This window comes from Erpetoichthys calabaricus, chromosome 4, assembly GCF_900747795.2.
Source record: "Erpetoichthys calabaricus chromosome 4, fErpCal1.3, whole genome shotgun sequence".
NCBI lineage: Eukaryota > Metazoa > Chordata > Cladistia > Polypteriformes > Polypteridae > Erpetoichthys > Erpetoichthys calabaricus.
The window spans coordinates 224,402,042-224,429,008 of record NC_041397.2 but is presented as its reverse complement, the minus strand read 5'-3'; the positions used below and the strand labels follow the sequence as shown (position 1 = coordinate 224,429,008).

Below are 26,967 nucleotides of genomic sequence, written 5' to 3'. Positions count from 1 at the left end.
TGAAGACAACCAGGTAATACCAAAAGGCTTCCATACTTTTTTCTTTCCATTGTATATAGTATGTTATAATAGTGCTTAATGCAAAAAGTGATTCTATAAACAAGTTAGAAAATGTACACATGACATTAAATTCAGGTCCTTTCGTGGACTGTGCAGACATTGTAGCCTTCAAGAGACTATGGCTATCACATCGGTTCTAGAACCTTCTTAATCAATATTAGAGTGCAGCGGCCAAAGGCTACCTTATCATAACCAGGCAAAGGGAAGAAAACTTGCAAAGCTATTCAGTTACTGCAAATATTAGGGAATAACAGAAATGAAATGCAAACTTTATTACAGTGGCTAACCATTATGTATACCAGGCAAATGTGGCACTCTGATGGTAAATTATAGTGTCACCAGATTTTCAAATTCCCAAAGTTGGAGACTTGTGTAGCATGTATGCCCACATGTAAAGGCTCAATTTTTTGATGCCTCTCATTATCATCAGAGAAGGATCAGGGCGTATGAAAAAAAAAAAAAAATCTTCACAAGTAAACACAAAGAATTGAACCCAGTGCTTGAAGTGGAAACAAAAAATAGTAGTATACTGTCTGTTTTTGTATGCTTCTTGGACCTCCATGTGATATTGTTCGAATTTAACACAAAGGTCCTAATCAGGGGCGTTTCCCACTTGACTTTATGCATGCTATTGCACATGTATTGCGATGCGGTTTACTGTGTTTATCAGGATGCATAATGTAAAATCAGGACTGTCTCTGTCACGTCTGATCACCCTAATATATTATAGTGTCAGTGAAATAGTTAATCATTATAATCTGCAGATAACTGGGGTGTGAGGTTGGTTTGTGTAAAGTCAATAATGAATAAAAGTTTCTTTTCTCTGTGCACAACAGCTTACATGCTACAGGGCCTTTTAGAGAGAGAGAGAGAGAGAGAGAGAATTTTGCTTCCCTTGCTGTCATTTTATACTTCTATGGTTACGAAGATCATTTAACTTACCTGTTACAAGTTAAATTATAAGGAGGACTGAGGTGCTGATGCATTGCTTCTTTTACATTTGCACTTGAGCTGTGCAAGCTCAGGCAGTGTCCCATTTGCATCATTTCAGCAAGTGACAGTGACTTTCTACCCACGCACATAGTCTGCTGATGTTTCATTAACCTGTATTGGGGGTCTGTTTGCAGTCAGTAGCAGTTATCAGAGGTGAAAAACAACAAAATATACAAGTTGGTGTAACTGCTGTAAAGATAAATTTGACAAGATGAACTAATTTGTGGCTGAAGTGGCACAGAATGTTTCTTCTTTTTAGGATTGACAACTTTACATTTTGCTAATGCTTTTCAAGAGAAGATTTTCAAATTTTAAAACTGTGTACAGTGCGACCTGTTCAAGATATCTCAATGACAATTGGACCGTCTCAACAAATTTCTTTGAAGTAATACAGCATGTCACATGCTAATTCAATAAAACTGGTCCACAGTGGGCCGAATTGTTTCATGCAAATAGACAAGCAGACAGACATGGGCTATTGCAATAGATGATTTGCGCATTACATGCAAATACACCTTAAAAAAAAAAAAAAAAAAAAAATCAACAGAATACTGTCCTCCATCAAATATATAGTGACTTTTCAATACACAGCACTACAATAAAAACTGTTATGTGAATGCATTGTGTTGTAGTCAAAATGAGTATTGAAAAGGACTAAGAAAACTTACCCTCAGTGGGTTCTCATTCAGATATGGAGGCTCTCCTTCTATCATTTCAATGGCCATGATTCCTAATGACCAGATATCAACTTTAGGACCATAAGCTTTTCTTGTCACCACCTCTGGAGCCATCCAGTATGGTGTCCCTACCATAGTGCTGCGCTTGCTCTGTTCTGGCGTAATTTGTGCACAAAACCCAAAATCCGCTGTGGAAAGGACATTACAAAGTTAGACATCAAAACATTTTAAAGGCATATAAACAAATTTATTAACAAGACAGTGCACAGAAACATATTGACACACTAACGACCTAAAATGTTATTTGAATGTGCACTTTCATTCCTTTTAAAGGATGTTAATGAAATGATAGTTAGTAAAGGGGGAATTTAACTATTGACATTCAGTTTTTCAAAAGCACTAAAACTGAAGTACCATTACCTTCATTAACTAGAAGAAAAACAAAATGCCAATAGGTTAAAACAAAAAGTAAGCAGTGTAGAGGTCACCTTTACCAGTTAAGCCTGTAATTATTTAAAATTCCCATGTTGATGTTTGCTGTCTGACAAAGTCCAGGACTACGAGAAGGCTGCCTCAGCAATTTAAATCTCCACGACCTGTGTCAATTGTTCAGATCTGTCGGAGATCATAGTTTGTGAGACTCAAGGAATGCGTTTCTGATATGGACATGGGCAACAGTAGAGCACCCCAAGGTACAGTCCTGTCTCCTTTTCTCTTCACTTAGTATTCCTCCGACTATAAATATAACGTCTTGCAAAGAATTCACACTAAAACATTGTGTACGGACAAAACTAGAAATGTGTGCATGGGCAAAACAATTCAGAGGCATAAAAATGTATGTAAGTAAAATTCTATGCACTTTCCCTTTATAAACCCCAATCAACATGAATTCTAATGCACATGCATGTAACCGCAGCCCCACCCCGAATCCTTCCAGGATTACTCCTATTTGAATATACAAATCAATATAAATAGACACTTCCATTTAGTGCTTTGTTAAAAGACATTTGCAAAAGTACATGTAAAAAAGAATTTCAGCGAATGCGAAATGGAGGCTCTGCTCAGTGTAGTGGCGGCATGGAAAAATGTACAATTTGGTGGCTTAAGTAGTGTTATAAGCAACAAAAGGAAATTGATGGAGTGGTACAGTGTGGCGAAGGCACTCAAAAATTCAAGTTCAAAAAGTTGCAGTGCCCAAAATAGAAAATAAGAGGTCACATGTCAAAGTCGATGTGAAAAGGTGAGTCGCACCCCACTGTCCAAGCGTCATACAGAAGCGTATTAGGGCCCTAGAGAAGAAAACAAAAACAAAATAGGGACACAGTGAAGAATAAAATAGGTCTATGTCAAGACTTTAATCGAAAGTCTTGACATTTTATTTTATGTACGGTATATAAAATACACGCTATGTTCTGAACACATACCAGATTCACTAAAATGAAAGAAAATTCTGAATTAGCAGTCACAGCCACAGTGAGGCATTTTATGCAAACATATTGCCATTGGCATAAAGGAACCCCAGTAGCTTTTCTTGACACACTTCTGTTGAATGATTTGTTGGCTGAAAGTCCTCAGTGTTCGTGTATTAGAGAGAGGATGTGCAGCATTGTTCAGAATTACACTCCGTTTTGTTTTAATTCTCTCCTTTGCTACTATCTCTGGTGCAGGAGTCCTGAAGGTTCGCAGTAGCTACAGGTTTTCCTTCCAACTAGTTTCCTAATTAGAAGACAGTACTCGCTGATAATGAAGCTTGGTATTTAACTGTTTGGCTTATTAGTGCTTTCATTCATCCAAGAGAAATTTTAATTGCACTGTATAGTTTTGTGTTTTATGGACCAGAACAGATTTAAACTTAAATGAGATTTGAACATTTTTTTTTAATACAGATACTTCAAGGCACAGATGCACAGGTTTAAAAGGAAGCATGTTAGCTGGAGAGCTGCTAGTTTATTGGATATATGCATTTCATTATTAACTAATGTCTGGTTAAGTAAACAGACATAAAATAAAACTTAAATGCAGCTCTTAAAAGCTTGAATAGGTAATTAAGGGTTCTGTAACAGGCAAGATAGCTAAAATTGAGCCCAAAAAATGTACTCCTATTAGTAGTAAATAAATGGGTTCTAATTAAGAAATCATTTGAAGTGAAAACCTGCAGCCAATGCAGACCTCCAGGACTGTAACTGAAGACTTCTGATCTACAATGTAACTACAGCTTGTCTTTGATGAATGAAAGTGATAACAAGGTTTGTGTGTCCCTCCATGTATATGCCTTCCCAGACCATCACTGACCCACCAACAAACCGGTCATGCTGAACGATGTTACAGGCAGCATAATGATCTCCATGGCTTTTCCAAACCCTTTCACATCTGCCACATTTGCTCTGGGCGAACCTGCTCTCATCTGTGAAAAGCACCGGGCGCCAGTGGTGGACTTGCCAATTATGGTATTCTATGGCAAATGCCAATCGAGCTACATGGTGCCGGGCAGTGAGCTCAGGGCCCACAGGCCACTCTCATGAAGTCTGTTTCTGATTGTTTGGTCAGAGACATTCACACCAGTGGCCTGCTGGAGGTCATTTTGTAGGGCTCTAGCAGTGCTCATCCTGTTCCTCCTTGCCCAAAGGAGCAGATACCGGTCCTGCTGATGGGTTAACGACCTTCTACTGCCCTATTCAGCTCTCCTAGAGTAACTGCCTGTCTCCTGGAATCTCCTCCATGCCCTTGAGACTGTGCTGGGAGATGCAGCAAACCTTCTGGCAATGGTACGTATTGATGTGCCATCCTGGAGAAGTTGGACTACCTGTGCAACCTTTGTAGGGTCCAGGTATCGCATCATGCTACCAGTAGTGACACTGACCGTAGCCAAATGCAAAACTAGTGAAAAAACAGTCAGAAAAGATGATGAGGGAAAAATGTCAGTGGCCTCCACCTGTTAAACCATTCCAGTTTTGGGGGTCGTCTCATTGTTGCCCCTCTAGTGCACCTGTTGTTAATTTCATTAACACTAAAGCAGCTGAAACTGATTAACAACCCCCTCTGCTACTTAACTGACCAGATCAACATCCCAGAAGTTTCACTGACTTGATGCTATACTCTAATTAAAAAGTGTTCCTTTAATTTTTTTGAGCAGTATATATTTATGTATTTATTTATTTAAAGAGCCACTGTACAAAGCCAGATTTCCCCCAGGGGACAAAGTACTATCTAAACTGTACCACACAATATGACCTTATATACAGTAAGTAAGAATTTTTAAATCACTAATGTACTTAAGAGTTTTCTTGCTTTAAGCACAAGATGTAGGTTTTCTGTAGAAAGGCCACTTAATGCAGCAACAAGCCATAGAATTAAATAACAGGTTTAATTAGCAACAAGAATTGGCTTCTAATTAAGAAACTGGTGGGAGTGAAATTGGTTGGAGTCTGAAGTCCCAATTTAGCTGGTCACCTGTTTGCTGGCTTCACATTTCATTTCTGTTTGGCTACCAATTAATGAAGAAAATAATCGATTTAGATGACTGAATCCTTAACAACAGGCTTATTAAAATGAAGGCAAGTCAAGTTGGGGAGCATGCATTGGTACAGTGCGTTGCCGCACCCACTACACGACGAAACAACTCGGGATCCTGGTTGGCAACCCCCCAGGCAGACACGCGGTCCAGTCCCAGCTTCCGGAAATGACCCTCTATCTGCCGCAGCCAGGTGTTATGTGGGTGACCCCTTGGCCTGGTCCAAACACTCGGGTCCCCAACAATGAGGATCTTACGAGCTGGATCACCCTCGGGGAAACGCGCCACATGGTTGTAGTGTCGTAACTGACGCTCCCTCACAATGCAGGTAATGTCCCTCATTTGGGACTCCATGAGCAACCACTCATTCGACACAAAATCAAACCAACGATACCCTAGGATTTTCCGGAGGAACACCGTACCAAAAGAGTCCAGTCTTCATCTCAGGTCACTGGATAGCGTGCATGTCTCACAATCGTATAGCAAGACAGGAAGCACCAGGACTCTAAAGACTTGGACCTTCGTCCTTTTGCATAGATATCGGGAGTGCCACACACCCCTTTCCAGCGACCTCATGACCCCCCATGCTCTCCCAATCCGTCTACTGACTTCACTTCATAGGAAGAGTCACCAAAGACAGAATGTCACTGCCAAGCTAAGTAAACCTCTCGACAAGGTCGACACTCTCTCTGCAAACAGATACACTGCTGATGGCTGTGCCCAAGAGGTCATTAAAGGCCTGGATCTTGGTTTTTATCCAGGACACTCGCAAGCCCAGACACTCAGACTCCTCACGCAGTCTCTCAAGTGCCCCGATCAGAGCCTCCATTGACTCCGCGAAGATCACAGCATCGTCGGCAAAGTCAAGATCCGTGAATCTTTCTTCACCAACAGATGCCCCACAGCCGCTGGACCCCACGACCTTGCCCAACACCCAGTCCATATAACCATTGAACAGAGTAGGAGCAAGAACACACCCTTGACGAACCCCAGAATCAACTGGGAAAAACACAGAGGTTCTGCCTCCACTCTGCACAGTACCAGTGTACAGGCCGGCCATGATATCCAGTAACCTTGAGGAAATCCCGCGAACCCTCTGGATGTCCCATAGGGCTAACCGATCAACGGAGTCAAATGCTTTATGAAAATCGAAAAAGGCTACAAAGAAGCTCTGCCGATATTCACGTTTGCGCTCCATGAGAACCCTCAGTGCCAGGATGCGGTCGATGGTAGACTTCTTAGGTGTAAAACCAGACTGTTCTGGTCGCTGGTAGGTGAGCAAGTGATCTTGGATCCTATTGAGGACAAGGACCTTACCCGGCACCGAGAGCAGTGTTATCCCCCTGTAGTTGCTGCAATCCAGGTGATCACCCTTGACTTTCCAGATAGGGACAACAAGTCCTGTTCTCCAGTCAGTTGGGATGATGTCAGTCTCCCAAATGGAAGCACAGATTGCTTGCAATGCCAGGAGACCAGCCTTCCCACCAGCCTGGAGGAGTTCACCCCAGATACCACAGATCCCTGCAACCTTTCCTCCCCTTAGCTGGTTCACCAACTGTGCAATCTCAGTGAGATTGGGTGATTCACAGCTAATTGGAGGATCACCCTCAAGGACCATGGACCCAGAGATATCCAATGTCCTACCCAGAGGATTAGCTTTGAACAACTGCTCAAAGTTGCCAGCCCAGCAGGTCACAACTCAATGAAAAATGAAGGAAAAAGAAGTTAATTAGCTGTGAAAACTGGTCACTGATTAGAAAAACGATTAGAATGAAAACCTGCAGCTCTGTGGCCCTCCAGGACAGGAGTTGGACACCCCTGGTCTAGATAGATCTAAGGTAACTCGTCAATATTTTATGTTTACGAGTGGAACAGAGCCTTCAATCAAAATATAATGACATGTAAATGAGAAGCTATAAATCCAGTTTTAGAACAAACTAAAACTTGACAATTAGTTAAGTGATAATGATGACAATGTGAATTGGTTTTCAGACATTGAAATGGAGCAAATGATGCAAACAGCGCAGTATGACAGAACAACTGTGATATGTCTTACAAATTTGGCTCTGTGAAGCTTCATCATGATCCAAGTAACTTTATGATAAAAAAGGCAAAATGACTACAATCAAGTAGAAGGATAAAAAAAAGATGTCAGCTCCCTAAGCACCGTTCATAATGCAATCACTGTCAATGTTTGCTTGTGCTGTGATAGCCTACAATAACAAAATGGGCATGTCAATCATGTAGATCAAGCACTGACATTCAACCCTCATGTGCAAGCAACAGAAAGAAAATAACTGTGCAAAAGAAAAACACTTCTACTGTCCTGATTGTAAAATTGGGCTATGTTTTGTTGCCTGTTTCAAAACATTCCACACAAACATTTCTTGTTGAAAAAACCCCAAATGTTTTTATATCCAGGGGAAAACAAAAGATTAAGGAGGTTAACTACAGCTAGCTGTTCAGAAAATTGCACTCTCTCTGTGACTGATCACTAAGGGAACATTTTAATTTGATGTTCTGAGTTAGATACTTACTTAGTTTAACAGAACCATCCATTCCTAAAAGAATATTATCACTCTTGATGTCTCTGTGTATTACTTGATTTGAATGTAGGAATTCCAGAGCTTGCAAGCACTGAGAAAAAAATGCCACATAGAAAATTACTAAATGTGAACATACCAATTCAGTATGTACAAGTTCATTAAATAATGATGCTCTTTAGATGCAAATAATGATAAGTGGTAAATAAGCAAGGTTAAGAGAGCACATGCATGCCTTGCAATCCTAATAATGATACTAGTAACAATATCAGGTTTTTCCCTCACTGCGATAATATATATATATTTCTTTACCAGTGCCAGTAGAAAGTATTCAGACCACTTCACTTTGTCACATTTTGTTATGTTGCAGCCTTATGGTAAAATCATTTACATTCATTTTTCCCATCATCAAACAATATTCAGTTCACCTAAGTGATAAAGCATAAACAGCTTTTTGGGAAATTTTGAAAAATTATTAAAAACTAACAAACTGAAATCTCATATTGATGCAAGAATTCAGACCCTTTGCTATGACAGTTGAAATCTGTCACAGGTGTAATTCCATTCTATTTATCATCGATGAGATGTTTGCACACATTTTTTTGAGTCCACCGGTGGTAAATTCAACTGACATGATTAGGAAAGTCACACACCTACAGTATCTAAATAAGGTCCCTCATCTGACAATGTGTATCTGAGAGACAGGACTGTGTTGAAGCACTGATCAGGAGAAGGCTACAAAAAACTCTGTAACACTACATGCTCCCAAGAGCACAGTGATCTCTATAATTCTTAAAAATAATAAGCCTGGAACATAGAGCTGGCTGCCTGGCAAAACTGAGAAATCGGGGTAAATGGCCTTGGTAAGAGGTGACCAAGTATACTTCTATGAAAACTAACACAGATATTTTTTTAAATGACCAGGAAAAAAAAATAGTCAAGGAAAAATAATATCAAAATTCAGAAGGTTAATAACCAAAACAAAAATGGTAGGCAAAAATCGCAGTTTAAAGCATGGGTAAAGATCAGAGAAAAATACTAAGAAGGTTGTTTTTTTTTTATCATGGCACAAAGCAAAAAGACTTTTGGCATCCATCAATTTGTATAAGGAATTAATCTTTCAGAGAGACTTTTAACCCTTAGAGCTCATGACCTCTGAAGTTACACCTCTAGAAATGCCGGAGTGAGCCTAGAAACAAAAATGTCAAGGAAACTCCCACTATAACTAACAAAATGGAAGCAAAAAGGGTAAACATAAATTACCACAATAAAAAGTAAGCTTTAAATGAAAAAAAAAATGCTAATGAAAGAAACAATTTACGTAGCCTCAGAAATCCCTATTTATAGTGTCTATTGTCCAAAAATGATCAAAAACGACAGAAAAAATTAAACAAATTGCCCAACATAATACCTAGAATCTGATGATTGCTCTGGCTGAGCTACAGAGAACCTGTGTGGAAATGGGAGAACCTTCCAAAAGGACAATCCTCAATAAAACACCACACTAATCTGGGTTTTATGGCAAAATCACCAGGAAACACATAAAAAAACACTAAGTTTGCAAAAAGGAACCTAAAGAACCCTCAGACTATAAGAAACAAGATTCTCTGTTCTGATTAAAGCAAGATTAAATTGTCTGTCCTGAGTTCTAAGCTTCATGTCTGGATGAAACCAGGCACTGCTCATGACTTGTGCAATACCATTCCAACAAGTGAAGGATGCTTATGGCCGCATCACGCTTTGGAGTTGTATTTCAGCAGCAGGGACTAGGAGACTAGTCAAGGTTAAGGAAAATCTTAACAGAGCAAAATACAGAGATATCCTTAATAAAAACTGCTTGAGAACATTCTGGACATCAGATTGAGCTGAAGGTTCACCTTCTAACAGAACAATGACCCTAAGCATAAAGCAATGAAAAAACACAGCAGGGGCTTAGGGCCAGACTTGAACCCAATCGAACATCTCTAGAGAGACCTGAAAATAGCTGTCCACTGATGGTCTCTATCCAGCCTGACAGAGCTTGAGAGGATATGCACAGAAGAATACAGAAAATCCCAGATTTCCAAGTGTATAAAGCTTGTCGCGTCATGCCCAAGAAGACTCCAGGTACTGAGTAAGGGATCTGAATACTTGTGCCGATATGATATTTCAGTTTTTTTTTGTTTTTTTTTAATACATTTTAATAACACTAACCTTTCTAAAACACTGTGTGCACTTTGATATCCTGGTGTATTGAAACTGGGGAAAAATAATTTAAAGAATTTTAGCATAGTGCTGCTACATAACAAAATGTGAAGGGGTCTGATCATTTTCTGAAGGCATTGTGTATGCACACATATGCAAATATATACTGTATATACACACACACCACAAACTTTTAATATATATAACTCTCAACATATTTGTGGATAAAAAGCCATTCATTTTATAAACCTGTTAAATTTAATTCAGAGATGTGGGAAGCAAGATTATCCATGGAGCAACAGGTACAAGTGAGGAGTCTGAGTCCATTGTAGAAAACACACACTTTCATGGTGAGCTGAAGCTAAAGCTAAAAAGCTAAGCAGCTAAAAACCTGTACAGGCAGTGACTCTGCAGGACTTAGCACCTAGATTCATAGAGATTGGAGGCAGCTACACTCGCAGCTTGACTTTATTTAAGGAAATTAGTAGCTACTATGATAAAAGAGTTTAACAGAACATACCAAAAATGGGAATTTAACAGCTTGAACAGTCAAACATAAAACAAAAAAATATATACTTTCTTAGAATTGCCTCATTGCTAGCAGACTAAGGTAATTTTCAGATACTTGAACTTTCATCCCTAGAAGAAAATTAGGCAAGGAAAGTTTTACCTCTCGGCAAACAGCAGCAATCTGTGCTTCATCCATGCACGTTTCCGTAACTACATCTGTCAGTGATCCTCCTGCTAGGTACTCCATTACAACCCACAACTCATCACCTACTAGGTAACTGAGAGAAACAAAGAAAATGAAAAACAAAAATATTTTTAATGTAACTGACAAACAACACCACAGAACTGAACATGATTTCACCAGCAAGTACAAACAAAAACTGAACCTCACAAACAAATTAAATTTAATTATATTACCTGTCCAAGTAGTTAACAATATTTGGGTTCTTGTTTTCCCTCATGACTAGAATTTCATTAATAATTAATTCTTTTTTGGGCTGTTGCTGTAAATTCATTTGCTTAATTGCAACCTAAAGAAAGACCAGGAAAATACATTTTACATACAAATACTGAAGTTAAAATTACAAAACATTTCTTGCAGTATTCATCAATATAGTAGTTATTTTAAGTCAACAGATATTCATAACTTAAAGTGAGCTTAATATGGTATATGACATCAAAATATAAAACAACATTAAACATTTCTTTATGAAGACAAGGAATACAATTTGCCTGATGTCAGAAAAAAATACAATATAAATTAACCTGTAAATTGTACCTTCATGATTCAGCTACAATAAATGCCTCTAAACCTAACAAGTGCTGAATTTAGGGGAAAAATAAGGTGGAGGTGCAGGAATGCACTGTATGGAGATGGAGAAGGCTGATCAAGCACATCAACCTACATAAGTCGTAAAAGATGAAGAAGAAGAAGAAGATAGGTTGCACTCAAGAATGTGTTGGACCTTATATGGATTACATAAATGGTCAATACTTGAGAAAGTTACATATAGCTACACCAACTTTAAATAAACAAAAAAATTTTTTTTAAAGAATGTCTTTAAATTACTTCAAAATTACTTTTAAATAAACAACTTCAAATGTTCAAGTGTTGCATAAAATTAGGCTCTTAACAAATCTGGTACATAAGGGAATGGGTGGATGGGGGTGGTATGTAGGGAACTGAGGGGAAAAAAAACTAGGCCCAGTCTCCATGCTCAACTGTGCTTCAGCCCCAATCGCATGCAGTCTGTAGGAATGTATCTTGCAGGACTGGTCTAATGATATTAATATTTACTCTATGACAGGGTTCTTCAACTGCTTTCTCTTGAGGGCCAATTACCAAATGTTTAAATGCTGGGAGGACCAGGCATAATTCATGGCTCTTGGCATTCACATGTGAATGAGATGACCAACGTTAATATATGTATATCACAGGGTGTTTTATTAACATTAATAGTGAATATTTAATTAGCATTATTGATATTTCAATCAATATAAATTACACAGGCACAAAAAAAAATCTTACAAATTTACCATGGAATGCCATTCAACTGAATAACAATGGTCTGGACTATCAGCCCCTAGACACTGTTATAATTATAGCAAATGTAGCAAAAAGTATTTTATACATTTGTTACAATCACTTTTAATTTTAGGAAAATAGAATACATCAACAGGACCACATGTTAAATACCAAAATGTTCCCAATATCAGTTAACAATTTTCATTCTTTTTTCCTTTACTTCTCTTTTATCTTGTTTATATATGATACACATTTAACAGCCAGTATTATACTGTATTTGTTTTCTAATAACTAAAATTGCACTTACTTGACTTTGGAAGAGCATTAAAGTTAGGTTCATATGAAGTGAGCACAATTTGTAGACACTGATGTAGGTGGGTGCTTGTTAGGGGGGAACGAGGCTCGTTTTTATTGATATATTGATTCAAAAAGCTTGATTCACATGTATATGTCATAGCAAAGATTGGTAGAAAAAAAATAGCCAACCTTTAAGCATTTCGGAACTGGGTCTGGTTCAGTTCTATCCAAAATTGTACACATCCCACAGTTCGAAGCACCTGTTTTAATTCAGACGATTCTTGCAAGTCTATCAAGTTCTAATTGCAGGGAACCTTCGTCAAGTGATGCAAGAACCCGTTTGGCTTTTGATGCAAACTCTCCTCCCACATCAGTTGTAAATGGATTCTTTGGAAAGTGCATCACCGCAGTGGGAATGTTTAAGTTGTCAAACCACAAAGTTTGCCCTTAACTTGAGCATAAATTCTGTTATTGTTATGGTAATTTGGTAAGAGATTGAGTAATTTATTAAATCATGCAGTGTTGGGAAATTAAGCATTTTCCCTGCAGTTAAATCATTTGAAAAATATTTTTCCCACAAGATCGCTGTCTATTTTGTCTTTTCCTTGCAAACCAAGATTAAGTCCATGTAAATGTTGGAAGAAGAACACTTCTGCCATGAACTTCTCGTCTAGCATTATGGATATAAATGATTCTGCTTTCTTAAGAGATGACAGCTGCAGAGAAAAGCAACGCTCTCCTGCGTGAGTTCACAATCCCAGTTAAGTGCATTGCCCTTACTTAGCCGCTTAACATCATTATGCACAAGTAAATCATTGAGCTCAGCAGACATATCAGATAGGAGATTGCAAAACAAGTGTTGTAGGCTTGAATTTGCTCTGATTAACGTAACACTTTCCTCTTTGTTTTTTAACTCACTGTTGAGTTTTGTACACAGAACTCTTTGATGTATCAGGCAATATAAAGATTTCATCTGTAGCCAAAGTTCAGACAGGGGGACTGACAGACCCCAAACCATTTCTGCCATCTCTTACCAGCAAGTTTACTTGTTGCAAAACTAGTCAGTTTTCATTAAAAAATAAAAATTAATTTCCCCTGTTGTCATTCTCTCCAGTGGAATTGGACTGAGCAAGTCCTTGCAAAAGCACTCCTCATCAAAAAAATCTCACATACAGACATACAGCCATATGAAAAACCTTGAGAACCCCTCTTAATTGTGGATTTTTGTTTATCATTGGCTGAGCTTTCAAAGTAGCAACTTCCTTCTAATATATCACATGCCTTATGGAAACAGTAGTATTTTAGCAGTGACATTAAGTTTATTGGATTAACAGAAACTGCAGTGGGCTGGCACCCTGCCCGGGGTTTGTTTCCTGCCTTGCGCCCTGTGTTGGCTGGGATTGGCTCCAGCAGACCCCCATGACCCTGTAGTTAGGATAGAGTGGGTTGGATAATGGATGGATGGATGGATTAACAGAAAATATGCAATATGCATCATAACAAAATTAGACAGGAGCATAAATTTGGGCACCCCAAAAGAGATATTACATCAATACTTAGCTGAGCCTCATTTTGCAAATATAACAGCCTCTAGACGCCTCATATAGCCTTTGATGAGTGTCTGGATTCTGGATGGAGGTATTTTTGACCATTCTTCCATACAAAATCTCTCAAGTTCAGTTAAATTTGATGGCTGTCGAGCATGGACAGCCTGCTTCAAATCATCCCATAGATTTTCGATGATATTCAAGTCAAGGGACTGTGATGCCCATTCCAGAACATTGTACTTCTCCCTCTGCATGAATGCCTTTGTACATTTCAAACTGTGTTTTGGGTCATTGTCTTGTTAGAATATCCAACCCCCTGCGTAACTTCAACTTTGTGACTGATGCTTGAACATTATCCTGAAGAATTTGTTGATACTGGGTTGAATTCCTCTGACCCTCGACTTTAACAAGGGCCCCAGTCCCTGAACTAGCCACACAGCATGATGGAACCTCCACCAAATTTGATAGTAGGTAGCAGGTGTTTTTCTTGGAATGCAGTGTTCTTCTTCCACCATGCAAAGTGCTTTTTATGAACAAATAACTCAAAATGAATCTGGCTTGTCTAAATGAGCATTTGCATACAACAAGTGACTCTGTTTGTGGTATGAGTACAGAAAGGGCTTCTTTCTCATCACCCTGCCATACAGATGGTCTTTGTGCACATTGCGCTGAATTGTAGAACGATGTTCAGATACACCATCTGCAGCAAGATGTTCTTGCAGGTCTCTGGAGGTGATCTGTGGGTTGTCTGTAACCATTCTCACAATACTGCGCATATGCTGCTCCTGTATCTTTCCTGGGTTGCCAGCCCTGGGTTTAACAGCAACTGTGCATGTGGCCTTCCATTTCCTGATTACATTCCTTACAGTTGAAACTGACAGTTTAAACCTTTGAGATAGTTTTTTGTAGCCTTCCCCTAAACCATGACACTGAACAATCTTTGTTTTCAGATCTTTTGAGAGTTGCTTTGAGGATCCCATGCTGTCACTCTTCAGAGGAGAGTCAAAGGGAAGCACAACTTTTCTAATGATTGGATACACCTGTCTATGAAGTTCAAGGCTTAACAAGCTAATCCAACCAATTTGGTGTTGTAAGTAATCAGTATTGAGCAGTTACATGCATTCAAATCAGCAAAATTATAAGGGTACCCAAATTTTTGCACAGCCAGTTTTTCACATTTGATTTAATTTCATACAACTAAATACTGCTTTTCTAAAAATCTTTGTTCGGAAAACACCCTAGTACTAATAAAGTATCTATCTACCTATCTATCTACTCAGATGTTCCTAGGAAATGAAAGACATAAGAACAGCCTGAAGTTGTCCAGCAGCTGGTAATCTGTTGAGTCCAACAGCAAGCCATACTGTCTTGTGAAGTCCGGTAGCCAGTTTGGCTCTCACGGATCAATGTCTAGGTATTCCTCCCACACAAACCTTGCCATAGGTGCATCGGCTGCACGAATACACTCAGCTGGTGTCCCGATCAGCTGATGCCAGTTCCTCACTCTCTTGTTCAATCTCCTGATCACTCTCAACAAAATCAGATTCTGAAAAATCAGAGTCCGACTCAGCGATAATGCGCAAAACATCGTCTGCTGAGAATTTTGTTTTCTGCACTCGCTTCGCTCCCTCATGAGATGTCGGTGCCATCTTGCCTTTGCTTACATTTGTTTACATTTCGCAACTCACGCACACGCAAGTATTAGATGCCAAGTCAATGAGTCTAACATTCCTCCAAGCACAGAGGGAATGCCTGTAACGTAACAGTGAGTTTTGTCGCCCTCTACCCCTGGATGTCGACTTTTGTCAGGTAATACACATCATGGTCTGTGACGCAATATTCACTCCATAAGACGCACAGACATTTCCAACCTTCTTGTGGGGGAAAAAAAAGTGTGTCTTATGGCGCAAAAAATACGGTAATCTCTTGCTTGTGTCTGAGAAGTGCCATCACATCAAGCTTACATCGTAATCACTCGAAGCGGACAATAAAAGACCTAGGTTTAAAGGTGCTTGATCTGTACATGCGATAAGCAGCTGCTATCTCAATGTCATCTCCAATTATTTTAGAGGGTAATTCTACTGCAAATTTCACTGGGCTTGAGCTTTCTCGTTTCTCAGGTATACATTCAATTCTTATATTGTTTCTTCCGCACCCATCTTCCAGGGCCGCAAGTCTGTCTCCGAGCTTTCTGCATTCGGAATTCGCAGCTGTAGCTTTTTCATCGGCGTTAGATGCCAATTTTTCCGCTGTTTCAACTCAAGCCATGAATGCCTGCTTAACGTCATCCAGCTGAACTGTAACGTCATTAATCTGGTCGGCAAGCATTTTCAGTTTGGATCTATTTTCTTTGATGTGTTCCTCTAATTTTTCCAACATGCCTCTAATTTCTCCAACATGCCAAAAGTTCACGTCAAAACGTTTAAATAGACGTGTTTCCCGGTCTTTGTTATCCTTCTTAAGCTCGTTCTTAAGTTCAATGTTCGCCTTCTTAAGCTCATTCTTGTTATCTATCTTAAGTGCATTTATGGCCGTAGCCATGGCAGTGGCCAGTGTAGCGATCATCTCTTTCAGTTCGTTTCGGATTTCGTGCTCCGTGAGTGGAAATGCAGCTCCTGTTACAGCAGGTGCTGCGGGCTCGCGATGAGTAGATGAGAGCACATCCTGCAGGGCCTTTTCTAATCTCGAATGATCCTCAGAAATCGGCGATCCATCGCGACCTGTATCACTTGCACCTTCGCTCCCATTTTCACTCTTGACTGGAGACGATACAATGGAGCGGGGTCCCAGGAAATCTGCGCATTCATCTGCCTGTTCCAAGTCAGTCTCTGAGAGGCCATACCTTGCACTCGGGCCAGATGTCTGTCCAGACTTTGATGCAGCTTTAAGTTTCTTTTCCGGTTCTTTCTGACTTTTCTTCTTTTTACTCATGCTTGTATATTGTAGTGGAAGTTCCTTGGTCGGGTTAAATACAGGATACCTCTAAATCATATGAAATACGTGGGAAAATAAAGCCGCTGCTAGTGGAGCTCTGCTTCAGACGTCCATCTCCTATAACGGACGAGACCAACTCTATTTGCATCCATTCCCAATGTGAACACTCATAAAATTATAATGGCTGGGGACTTTAATTGTGTTTTAAATCCACTCTTAGATAGGACTCCTGTGACAGGGGGGACTACATCTAACACTGCAAAGACAATTACACAGTTTTTAACTGACCACAACTTATCAGACCCCTGGAGATTTCTTAACCCAAACTCAAGATCATATTCGTTCTACTCACCAGTGCATCATAGCTACTCAAGAATTGATTATTTTTTTATAGATAATAATTTCCTGCCTACGATTAAATCGCGCAAATACGACAATTATTATCTCCGACCATGCCCCTCTAGTCTTGGAGCTAAAATCATTAAGCCCCTCACACTCACCTCATAGATGGCATCTTAACCCTCTTCTATTAGCAGACGAGAACTGCACAGAATTTATATCACAGAGGTTTCTGCAGGAAGACTCTGGGAAACTCTAAACGACTTCATAAGAGGACAGATTATGTCATATCTTTCCCACAGAAATAAATTAGAAACCAAGAAACTGTCAGAGCTAAGAAGCGAAATTACTAGAATAGATGAAGAACAAGCCAGGCGTCCAAGTGAAGCTCTTCACAGGAAAAGGCAGGCCCTGCATACAGAACTCAACATCTTAACAACTAAAGAAACTGAACAACTTATTTATAAGTCAAGACATCATTACTATGAACACGGAGAGAAAGCTAATAAGCTTTTAGCTCAACAAATTCACAAACAAGAAGTTCGCAATGCAATACCAGTAACCACCAACAAGAATGGAGAAGAAATCATTGACCATAAAAATATAATGCACGCATTTAGAGATCATTATAAATCCTTATATTCTACTGAGTTCAAAGAAGACAACACACAATCTAATGCATTTCTGGATACATTGCAGACACCACAAATTGATGCTTTAAGTGCTGAGGAACTGGATAAACCTCTGACGCTAACAGAATTACTAGATGCTATAAAGTCACTTCAAAGCGGGAAATCAGCAGGCCCTGATGGTTACCCCGTAGAATTGTATAAGAAATTCTCAACTCAGCTACCTCCCCTCTTATTGGCAACATTTACAGGAGCTAGAGACAACCAAATACTACCTCAAGCATTTCGTCAAGCCTTAATCACCGTCTTTCCTAAACAAAATAAGGACTTGTTACAATGTGCATCATACAGACCAATTTCACTCCTGAATAATGATGTTAAGATACTCTCAAAAATTCTAGCTAGAAGGATGGAGAAAGTGCTGCCCTCGGTAATATCACAGGATCAAACTGGATTTATTAAAGGCCGACACCTATCTTCCAATCTCCAACGCTTGTTTTATGTTATACTATATTCACCAGCAAAATCAAACACCCCAGAGATATTACTATCATTAGACGCAGAAAAAGCATTTGATATGATTAAATGGAACTACCTTTTCACTGCATTGGAGAAATTTGGGTTTGGCCCGAATATTTGTGCATGGATCAAACTACTGTATACCAATCCAGAAGCTTCAGTTTGTATTAACAACATTTGTTCAGACTACTTTAAGCTAGAACATGTTACCAGACAAGGATGTCCCTTGTCACCACTACTGTTTGCAATCACCATTGAACCACTGGCGGTTCACTATCGAAATTCCTATCAGATAAAGGGGATTATCAGAGAAGGACTGGAACAGAAAATTTCTCTATATGCAGATGATTTGGTTTTATATATATCAGACCCAGAAAACACTGTGCCTGCAGTTTTAACAGCACTGATAGAATTAATCTGAATAAAAGTATACTCTTTCCAGTGAATTCACAAGCATATAATATTAGATTGGACACCCTACCTTTTACCATAGCAGATCAGTTTAAATACCTAGGGGTAAATATCACAAGTAAACATAAAGCTCTTTATCAACAAAATTTTGCCGTATGTATGGAAAAAATTAAGCAAGACTTGCATAGATGGTCAACCCTTCATCTCACTCTAGCCGGAAGAATTAATGTTGTTAAGATGAATATCCTTCCTAAACTTCTTTTTTAATTCAAAACATTCCAATATATATCAATAAATCATTTTTTAAGCAATTAGATTCAACAATAACCTCATTCATTTGGAACTCAAAACACCCACGTATCCGAAGAGCGACCCTACAAAGACCTCAGGCAGAAGGTGGCATGGCTTTACCTAATTTTCAGTTTTATTACTCGGCAGTAAGCATACAAACCATAAAAACCTGGACACAAAAAAATGAACATACACAGGCTTGGTTCGCAAAAGAAGTAAAATCCTGTAGTACTTCTTTATACTCCCTGCTCTGCGCTCCAATAAATGCAAGTTATCGCAAATATACTAATAACCCAATTGTGCTTTACTCACTCAGAATATGGAACCAACTTAGAAAGCATTTTAAGATGGAAAATCTTTTATCAGTGGCACCTCTGCAAGAGAACCACCTCTTTCAACCCTCGCAAACAAAATCCAGTTTTTAATACCTGGAAAAGTTTTGGGATTAAAATGCTCAGAGATCTTTATATAGACAACATATTTGCATCTTTTGAACAATTACGTTCCAAATTCAACCTCTAAGCTACACATTTCTTTTACTATCTTCAAATTAGAAATTTTGTTAAACAGAAACTGCCCGATTTTCCTCACCTCGTACCCTCCACCATGCTGGAAAAAATACTGCTCAATTTCGGGGAATTAAACACCATTTCTGTATTATATAAAATCTTATTAGAGTCCCTACCTTTCAAAGACCCAAGAAGACATTGGGAAGAAGATCTCTTAATCAATATATCAGAAAAGGAGTGGAAGGTAGCAAAGCAGAGAATTCACTCGAGCTCCATTTGCGCAAAGCATAGAATTATGCAACTAAAAATTATATATCGAGCTCATCTGTCTCGCTTAAAACTGTCCAAAACGTTTCCAGGGCAAGATCCAACCTGCGAACGCTGCAACCAAGCTCCTGCCTCACTGCGTCACATGTTTTGGGCCTGCACTAAACTAACATCATTTTGGACCAAAATTTTTAAGTGCCTTTCAGACAGCCTTGGAGTCACAATCCCTCCTAACCCATTAACAGCTGTGTTCGGTGTTCTTCCAGATGGACTTGAAGTGGAGAAGGACAAGCAAACGGTGATTGTATTCACTACACTTTTGACACGCAGACTTATTTTGCTAAATTGGAAGAATCCTAACTCTCCTCTGATAAGTGAGCGGGAAACCGATGTTTTATATTATTTGAAATTGGAAAAAATCAAATTCTCAGTTAGAGGATCTGTACAGAATTTTTTTTTAAAACCTGGCAGGATCTAATCAATATTATTTTAGAATAAGAGAAAATACTATTACCGCATTTAATTCCCTTCTCCATTTTTTACTTACCTATATATATTTCTTCCTTTCTTTTGTTTATTGTTGCTTTATTAAAAAGCACTAAGAAATTCTCCTTTGGCTAAGCTCTCCTTCTCAGGGGTGGGGTTTAACTTGTCTTCAATTTTTTTTTTTTTGTTATAAATTGATCTATTTGTATGGAATGATTACAATAAAATTAATAAATAAAATTTTTAAAAAAAATACAAAAATTGGCTGAATTGCACAGCCAAAAAGGAGCAACAAAGCAGAACATTGCAGCCACAAAGCAGAACTGTGCAGCAGTGCCTATGAAGTTAATATATTAGAAAAACAAATAGATTTCTCATTTAAACTATTTTTTCTCTTGAGCACTGTCACAACTCTGGCTGAATGAGAATGCATGCCAAGAAACACAATTAGTTCAACTGACTATTCAAACTTAGCTGGTGTCCAAGTGGGTACTTTGATGGATCAATATCTAATGTAGCCCATCACCTTCCTCAGAGCGCCTGGGCTAGCTCTACATAAGTAAAAAAATAAAAGTAGGTTCAGAAAATAAATGCTTAGATTAAAGGACCATTGATATCCATCCATCCATTATCCAACCCGCTATATCCTAACACAGGGTCATGGGGGTCTGCTGGAGCCAATTCCAGCCAACACAGGGCGCAAGGAAGGAACAAAACCTGGGCAGGGCGCCAGCCCACCGCGGGGCACACACACACACCCACCCACCCACCAAGCACACACTAGGGACAATTTAGGATCACCAATGCGCCTAACCTGCATGTCATTGAACTGTGGGAGGAAACCGGAGCACCCGGAGGAAACCCACGCAGACACGGGGAGAACATGCAAACTCCACGCAGGGAGGACCCGGAAAGTGAACCCATGTCTTCTTACTGCGAGGAAGCATCGCTAACACTGCACCACTGTGCTGCTCACTGCCCATTGATATGCCTACTAAAATTTTACTGTTCGAAAACTTGCTTATTGGGGGTGGGTTGTGGATTTGGCTACTTCTTATAATCAAATCTTGCTTTGATTACAAAATTATTAGACTGCATATTTTTCAGGCAAATAAGTGCTTCTCAAGGAAAGAAAACATCTGTGAAATTCTGAATGTAAGGTACACTATTAAATTTCTAGCTGCAGCTCACATCCACCAATGTCAATCTTGACATGCCTATTGATATCAGTAATGACACATTTGATGATGTCAGCCTTAACACTCCCACTGTGATCATTATGACAACGAATTACCATAATCACGGTCTATTTATTGATCACATAAAAAAAGATAAGCCTGAAAGTTACAGATAAACCTCTGACAACCTTAAATATAATCAAATAGCTGCATCTTTAAAACTGGCAAACTGTAAGGATGGTTCAAGAGCACATTGCACGAGGTTCTGGAATAGAAATAGGTGGGAGGTGAGGAAAATTGGGCAGGTTCCATTCAGCAAAGTTTCTGTTTTGAAAATTGTGGAAAAGTTATACTGAGAATTTAAATTTGAAGCACAATTGTTCGTAGGATGCAAAGACATCATCTATATACAATTCTATAAGGGTTTTAATCACGGACATTTTCCAAACATTGAATACTGTACAGGTCTGAGAAGGTAGAAAAAGGTGGTTATCATGTAGAGGTGCCACAAGTGCTTCCTACATTGGTTCCATATTCTGAGTGATTGAAGGACAACTGGATTATTAGTATACTGATGATAATTTGTATTTATTGGGGAACAAAGCAGGGAATATAGAGAAATACTATTAGATTCTAATTCTATTGCAGACCAAGCTTGTGTATATTCATCTTTTTGTGTTGATGTCCAGGTCTTTATGGCTTGCATATATGCCGCCCAATAATAAAATTGAAAGTTAGGTTATGCCATGCCCCATTCTACTGTTGGTTGTTGTAGTCACATTTTGTATGTGTGGATGTTTCGAATTCCAAATAAATGGTTATGATTGAATCAAATTTCTTAATAAATGATTTGTTAATGTATATGGGGATGCTTTGAAATAGAAAAGGAAGCTTGTGAAGGATGTTCATTTTGACAATGTTGCTTCTCCCTGCTAATGTGAGATGGAGGGTATTCATGTCTTGTTTAACTTTTTTTCCATACAGACAGTAAAAAGTTGTTGAAAACAGGGGTTTATATTTACTTGTAATGTTTACCCCTAAGTATTTAAACTCATCTCTAAGATAAGTGGGAAGGTGTTCAGTCTAATAATGTGAGCTAGAGAGTTCACTGGAAAAAGCTGGAAACGTCCAGATATCTTTTTAAATTCTGCTAGTGCTTTTAGGACTGCTGGCATGGAATTTTGTGGGTCTGATATATACAGTACAATATCATCTGCATATAGTAATATTTTCTGTTCAAGTCCTACTGTGGTAATCCCCTTTATCTCTAATGCATTTCAAAAGTAAATAGCCAATGGTTCAATGGTGACTACAAAGAGCAATGGTAATGGGTGCATCCTTGTCAAGTACCACATTCTAGTTTTAGTACTCTGAGACAATGTTGCTAATACAAAGTGAGGCTTCTTGACTTGTATAAAATAGTTTGATCCATGGACATATGTTTGTGCCAAATCCAAATTTGTGCAATGTGGTGAATAGGTAGTTCTATTCAACTATATTAAATGCTTTTTCTGCGTCGAAACATAAGATCATCTCAGGGTGTTCGATTTTTGGGTGAATATCTTACATTAAACATACATTGAAGATTAGAAGCTAAGTGTTGGCCTTTAATAAATCCAGTTTGTTCTTGTGATATTACCGAAGGAAGCAGTTTTTGAAGCCGCCTAGCTAGAACTTGAGTATCTTAACATCATTATTCATAAGTGAGATTGATCTGTATGATGCACATTGTAATAAGTCATTGTTTTTCTTAGGAAACATGGTAATAAATGTTTGGTGAAAAGATTGAGATAGAATTTTGTTGTCTCTAACTTCTATAAATGTTGCTAATAGTGGGGCTAACATTTGAATTTTTTTTTTTTTTTTTTTTTTTTATTCCACTTGGTAGCAATCAGGGCCTGCCGTTTTGTCACTTTGAAATGAGTTTATAGTATCTAATAATTCTTAGAATGTCAAGAGATTTATCCAGTTCCTCTGCATTAACAGTATCTGGCTGTGGTATCTGTAATGCATGTGTCTTAACTTCTTTAAACTGGGTAGAATATCAGAACTTTTAGTATTTTTATGGTGAATTATTTTATCTCTGTCTTTGTTCATAATTACTGTTATTGCATTGTGTACTTCTAGCTTGTGGATTTGTTGTGCTAAGATCTTATTAGCCTTCTCTCCTTGTTCATATTAATAATGTATCGACTTAAAGACGCGTTGTTCTGTTTCTTTAATTATTAAATTCTGATTGAAAAACCTGTCTTTTCCTATAAAGTGTCTCATTTGGAGACCTGCCGTATTCTTGATCTATTCTGGTAATTTTGCTGATTAACATTGGTGCCTTCTTGGTTTCCAATTTATTTTTGTGAGAAAGATATGAAATAAACTGTCCTCTTAAAAATGCCTTCACAGCTTCCCAGAGTATTCCTGCAGTGACCTCTGAGGATGCATTTGTCTCTAAAAAATAATCAATTTTCTTGGAAATAAATTCTGTACAGTGCTTATCAGCTAATGACAGGGGGTTAAGATGCCAGCTACGAGAGGAGTGTGTTGGGAACAGTGATTTATGCTCCATGATCAGAGGGGCATGGCCGGAAATAAAAATAGTGTTGTATTTGCAAGATTTGACGGTGGGCAAAAAATTATTTATGAAGAAATAATCAATTCTTGAGTAACAATGATGTACTGGTGAAATGAAGGAATATGTTCCTATATATGTTAATATGTTCTTAACTTTGGATTTAAACATCTCCATGGATCTGATAAGTTATCCATTACAAACAGTGTAATTATTTTTGTATTATTAGATGTTATCGAGACTGTAGCTATAGACCAGGTCTGGATTTAAAACATAATTTTAAAGTCACCAGCCATTATAATTTTATGAGTGTTCACATTAGGAATAGATGCAAATACATTTTAGGTGAAATCTCTATCATCCACATTAGGGACATAGATATTTATCAAAATGACTTTAGTATTAAGTAAATTATCCATCACCATGACATATCACCCTTCAGGATCAGAAACTACATCTGATACTACAAATGGAATTGTTCTGTGTATTAAGATTCCCACACCTCTAGTTTTCTTTGTATAGCTTGAGTGAAAAATTTGTCCAATCAAATCTCTTTACAACTGAAACTGGTCCTTAATTATTAAGTGAGTGTCCTGTAAAAATATTATCTTGTCATTTAGACTGGTTAGGGGAGAGAAAAATATTTTTTCTCTTTAATTCCTGATTGACAGCTCTGATATTTTTCATTTTTCCCCCCTCCCCCATTTTGCCTCCCCAAGTAAGGCTAGATTACACTTCATGAAGACCTAGTCCTCTGACATGCCAAGAAACAGAGAAAGTCCAAAACAAAATGAACCCTAAAGAAGCAGTGTAGAAAAGATTAAAACTGAAATATCTTATGATAGTTCAGTCCAAATACAATAAACCTAGGATATGATCTTAAACAGTCCGAATACGATAAACCTAAGGAAAGATGTTAAACAGTTCCCATGGAGACTGAGATAACGTATGATACTGTATTACATTCCCGATACAATAAACCAAGGATATGTTGTTTTTAAAGAGAAGAAAAAAAACACACACACACACACTGTAAATAGCTAGTTACTTTGTGGTACATATTCAATGGAAGAAATTTAAATATAATAATTTTCATTAAAAAAAAAAACTGTTTGAAAAGGAAATAATGAGTATAGTTATGGAAAATGTCACACTATAAAATGGACCAAGTTGCAAGCAGAATCTTCTTTGTCTTGCCAGGATACAATATAACTCGTGATCATTTTCAAAAGGATGTTGGGACCAGTCTTCTTAGCCCTTTTTCGGTTTCATTTGGAGAACTAAAAATGTAAAGTTGGCCTTCAATTAGCACTTTCAATTTGGCAGGAAACATGAGGCTGTATCAGATTTTGGCTTTGTGTAAGTACGGTTTAATGCTGTAGAATGCAGAGCATTTAGCAGTTGTTGAAGAGGAACTCTGCCAAATATAAATGCAGTTATTTTTAAACATATTTTTAAATATCAGTCTTGGTGTACGATTTAAAGTCCTTACCAATTATTTTAGAGAATAATTCAGCTATGAATGTCACTGGGTTTGGATTTTCAAAGTTTTCAGGGAGACCTTCAATTCTGAAGTGGTACCTTCTATATATATCTTGTTTGTCTTCAAGCACTTTACATTCTGATTTTGCAGCCATTGCTTTTTCCTCAGCGGGGGATGTCAATTGTTCAATTATTTCAACATGAGTCATAAATATTGCTTAATATCTTTAAGCTGAGCACCAAGTACTCTAATTTTATTCGGAAACTTACTCATATTTTCTTGAATTTTTTCACCAGTTCTTTCTAAAATTTCCTTAAAGTTTGCAATAAAGTTAATACTTAAATCTTTTTCCAGGTCTTTTATATTCTGAAACTGTTTCTCATTTCAATTGTTTTCATCCTTTACATCTTTCTTTATATCCTTTATATATCATTTATGCTTCCCCCACACCCCAGTGTGGTAATCATTACCTTCAGCTCGGACAGTTCATTTCGGTCTTCTCCGTGCTCCGTAGGCAGAGATGCGAGTCCAGTAGTTGTCCAGAGTTGATGCTGCTAACTCATAGGGGCTATTAGCTGTAGTTCACAGCCTGGAAAGAGAGGCCGTGCTCAGTTCCAATAATCCTCCTAGAACCTACAAATTCACCTTGCCTGCCTCACTCATCATTTCACTCCCACTTTTGTTCTCAGCTGTAGCCAAAGTTGCAGCATCAGGTCCCAGCAGATCTGTACCTTCAGCTGTCTCTTCCAGGTCAGTCTCCGGCAGGCTGTACCGTGAACTTGAGGCCGGTTTAGACTTTGTGGTTAAATCCTCTCAGTATGATTAAATACAGGATACGTCGGGATGGTAGTAGAAAAAAAAAGTAAAATAACACCATGCTAACAGAGCTCCATCCTAGACGTCCATCTCACAGAACAGACAAGACCAAACTCCCAAGGGTTTGGCTTTCCCAGGAGTCGTTAAAGAGATTTGACTGGAGCACCAAATAAAACTAGGATTATAATTTCAAACTTAATTTTATTTTTGCCTGAATGATTACAATCTTTAATGATTAACAGATACTGTAGTATTACAACTGCTCTAACCAATGTGTGCATCCTTACCTCTTGCCCTGTAGCTATATCAATTGCTGTATACACAGTTCCAGAGGCCCTGCAAATAAACAAATAATTTATTCTCTCAATCTCAAGTAAAATTGAGAACAACAGAAAATAACCATTATCAAAACATTGACACAATAAAACCAAACATATGACCATTTTTTGAAATGCTTTCATTTCAGAAGCATGTTATGGAGTACTATCTGGTATATTTCAGTTTATATAAGCAGTTCTCTCTTCATTTCATTCAATTCAAAATATATAAAAATGACATTTTATCAATTATGTATCTTATATATCTAATATTTGACTTACAGTATAAACAGTTGCCACACCTGACAAGTTCACACCACACAAAGCTAGAATTTGGTTAATGGTAAATTATGTATACTAATTTTATCACTTTCA

The 26,967-nt window shown here is 38.1% G+C and overlaps 1 protein-coding gene across 2 annotated transcripts in view; it reads right to left on the bottom strand.

Annotated features, from left to right (window-relative positions):
• The window catches only part of pak1 (p21 protein (Cdc42/Rac)-activated kinase 1), a 176,357-nt gene that overhangs the window by 10,863 nt on the left and 138,527 nt on the right, over positions 1-26,967 (bottom strand). For both annotated transcript variants that reach the window (XM_028800375.2, XM_028800373.2), the window contains exons 9-13: positions 26,563-26,611; positions 10,896-11,008; positions 10,639-10,756; positions 7,779-7,878; positions 1,722-1,918 (exon numbers count right to left, since the gene is read on the bottom strand). In XM_028800375.2, the coding sequence (XP_028656208.1) occupies positions 1,722-1,918; positions 7,779-7,878; positions 10,639-10,756; positions 10,896-11,008; positions 26,563-26,611 (577 nt within the window). The remainder of the gene's footprint in view (positions 1-1,721; positions 1,919-7,778; positions 7,879-10,638; positions 10,757-10,895; positions 11,009-26,562; positions 26,612-26,967) is intronic.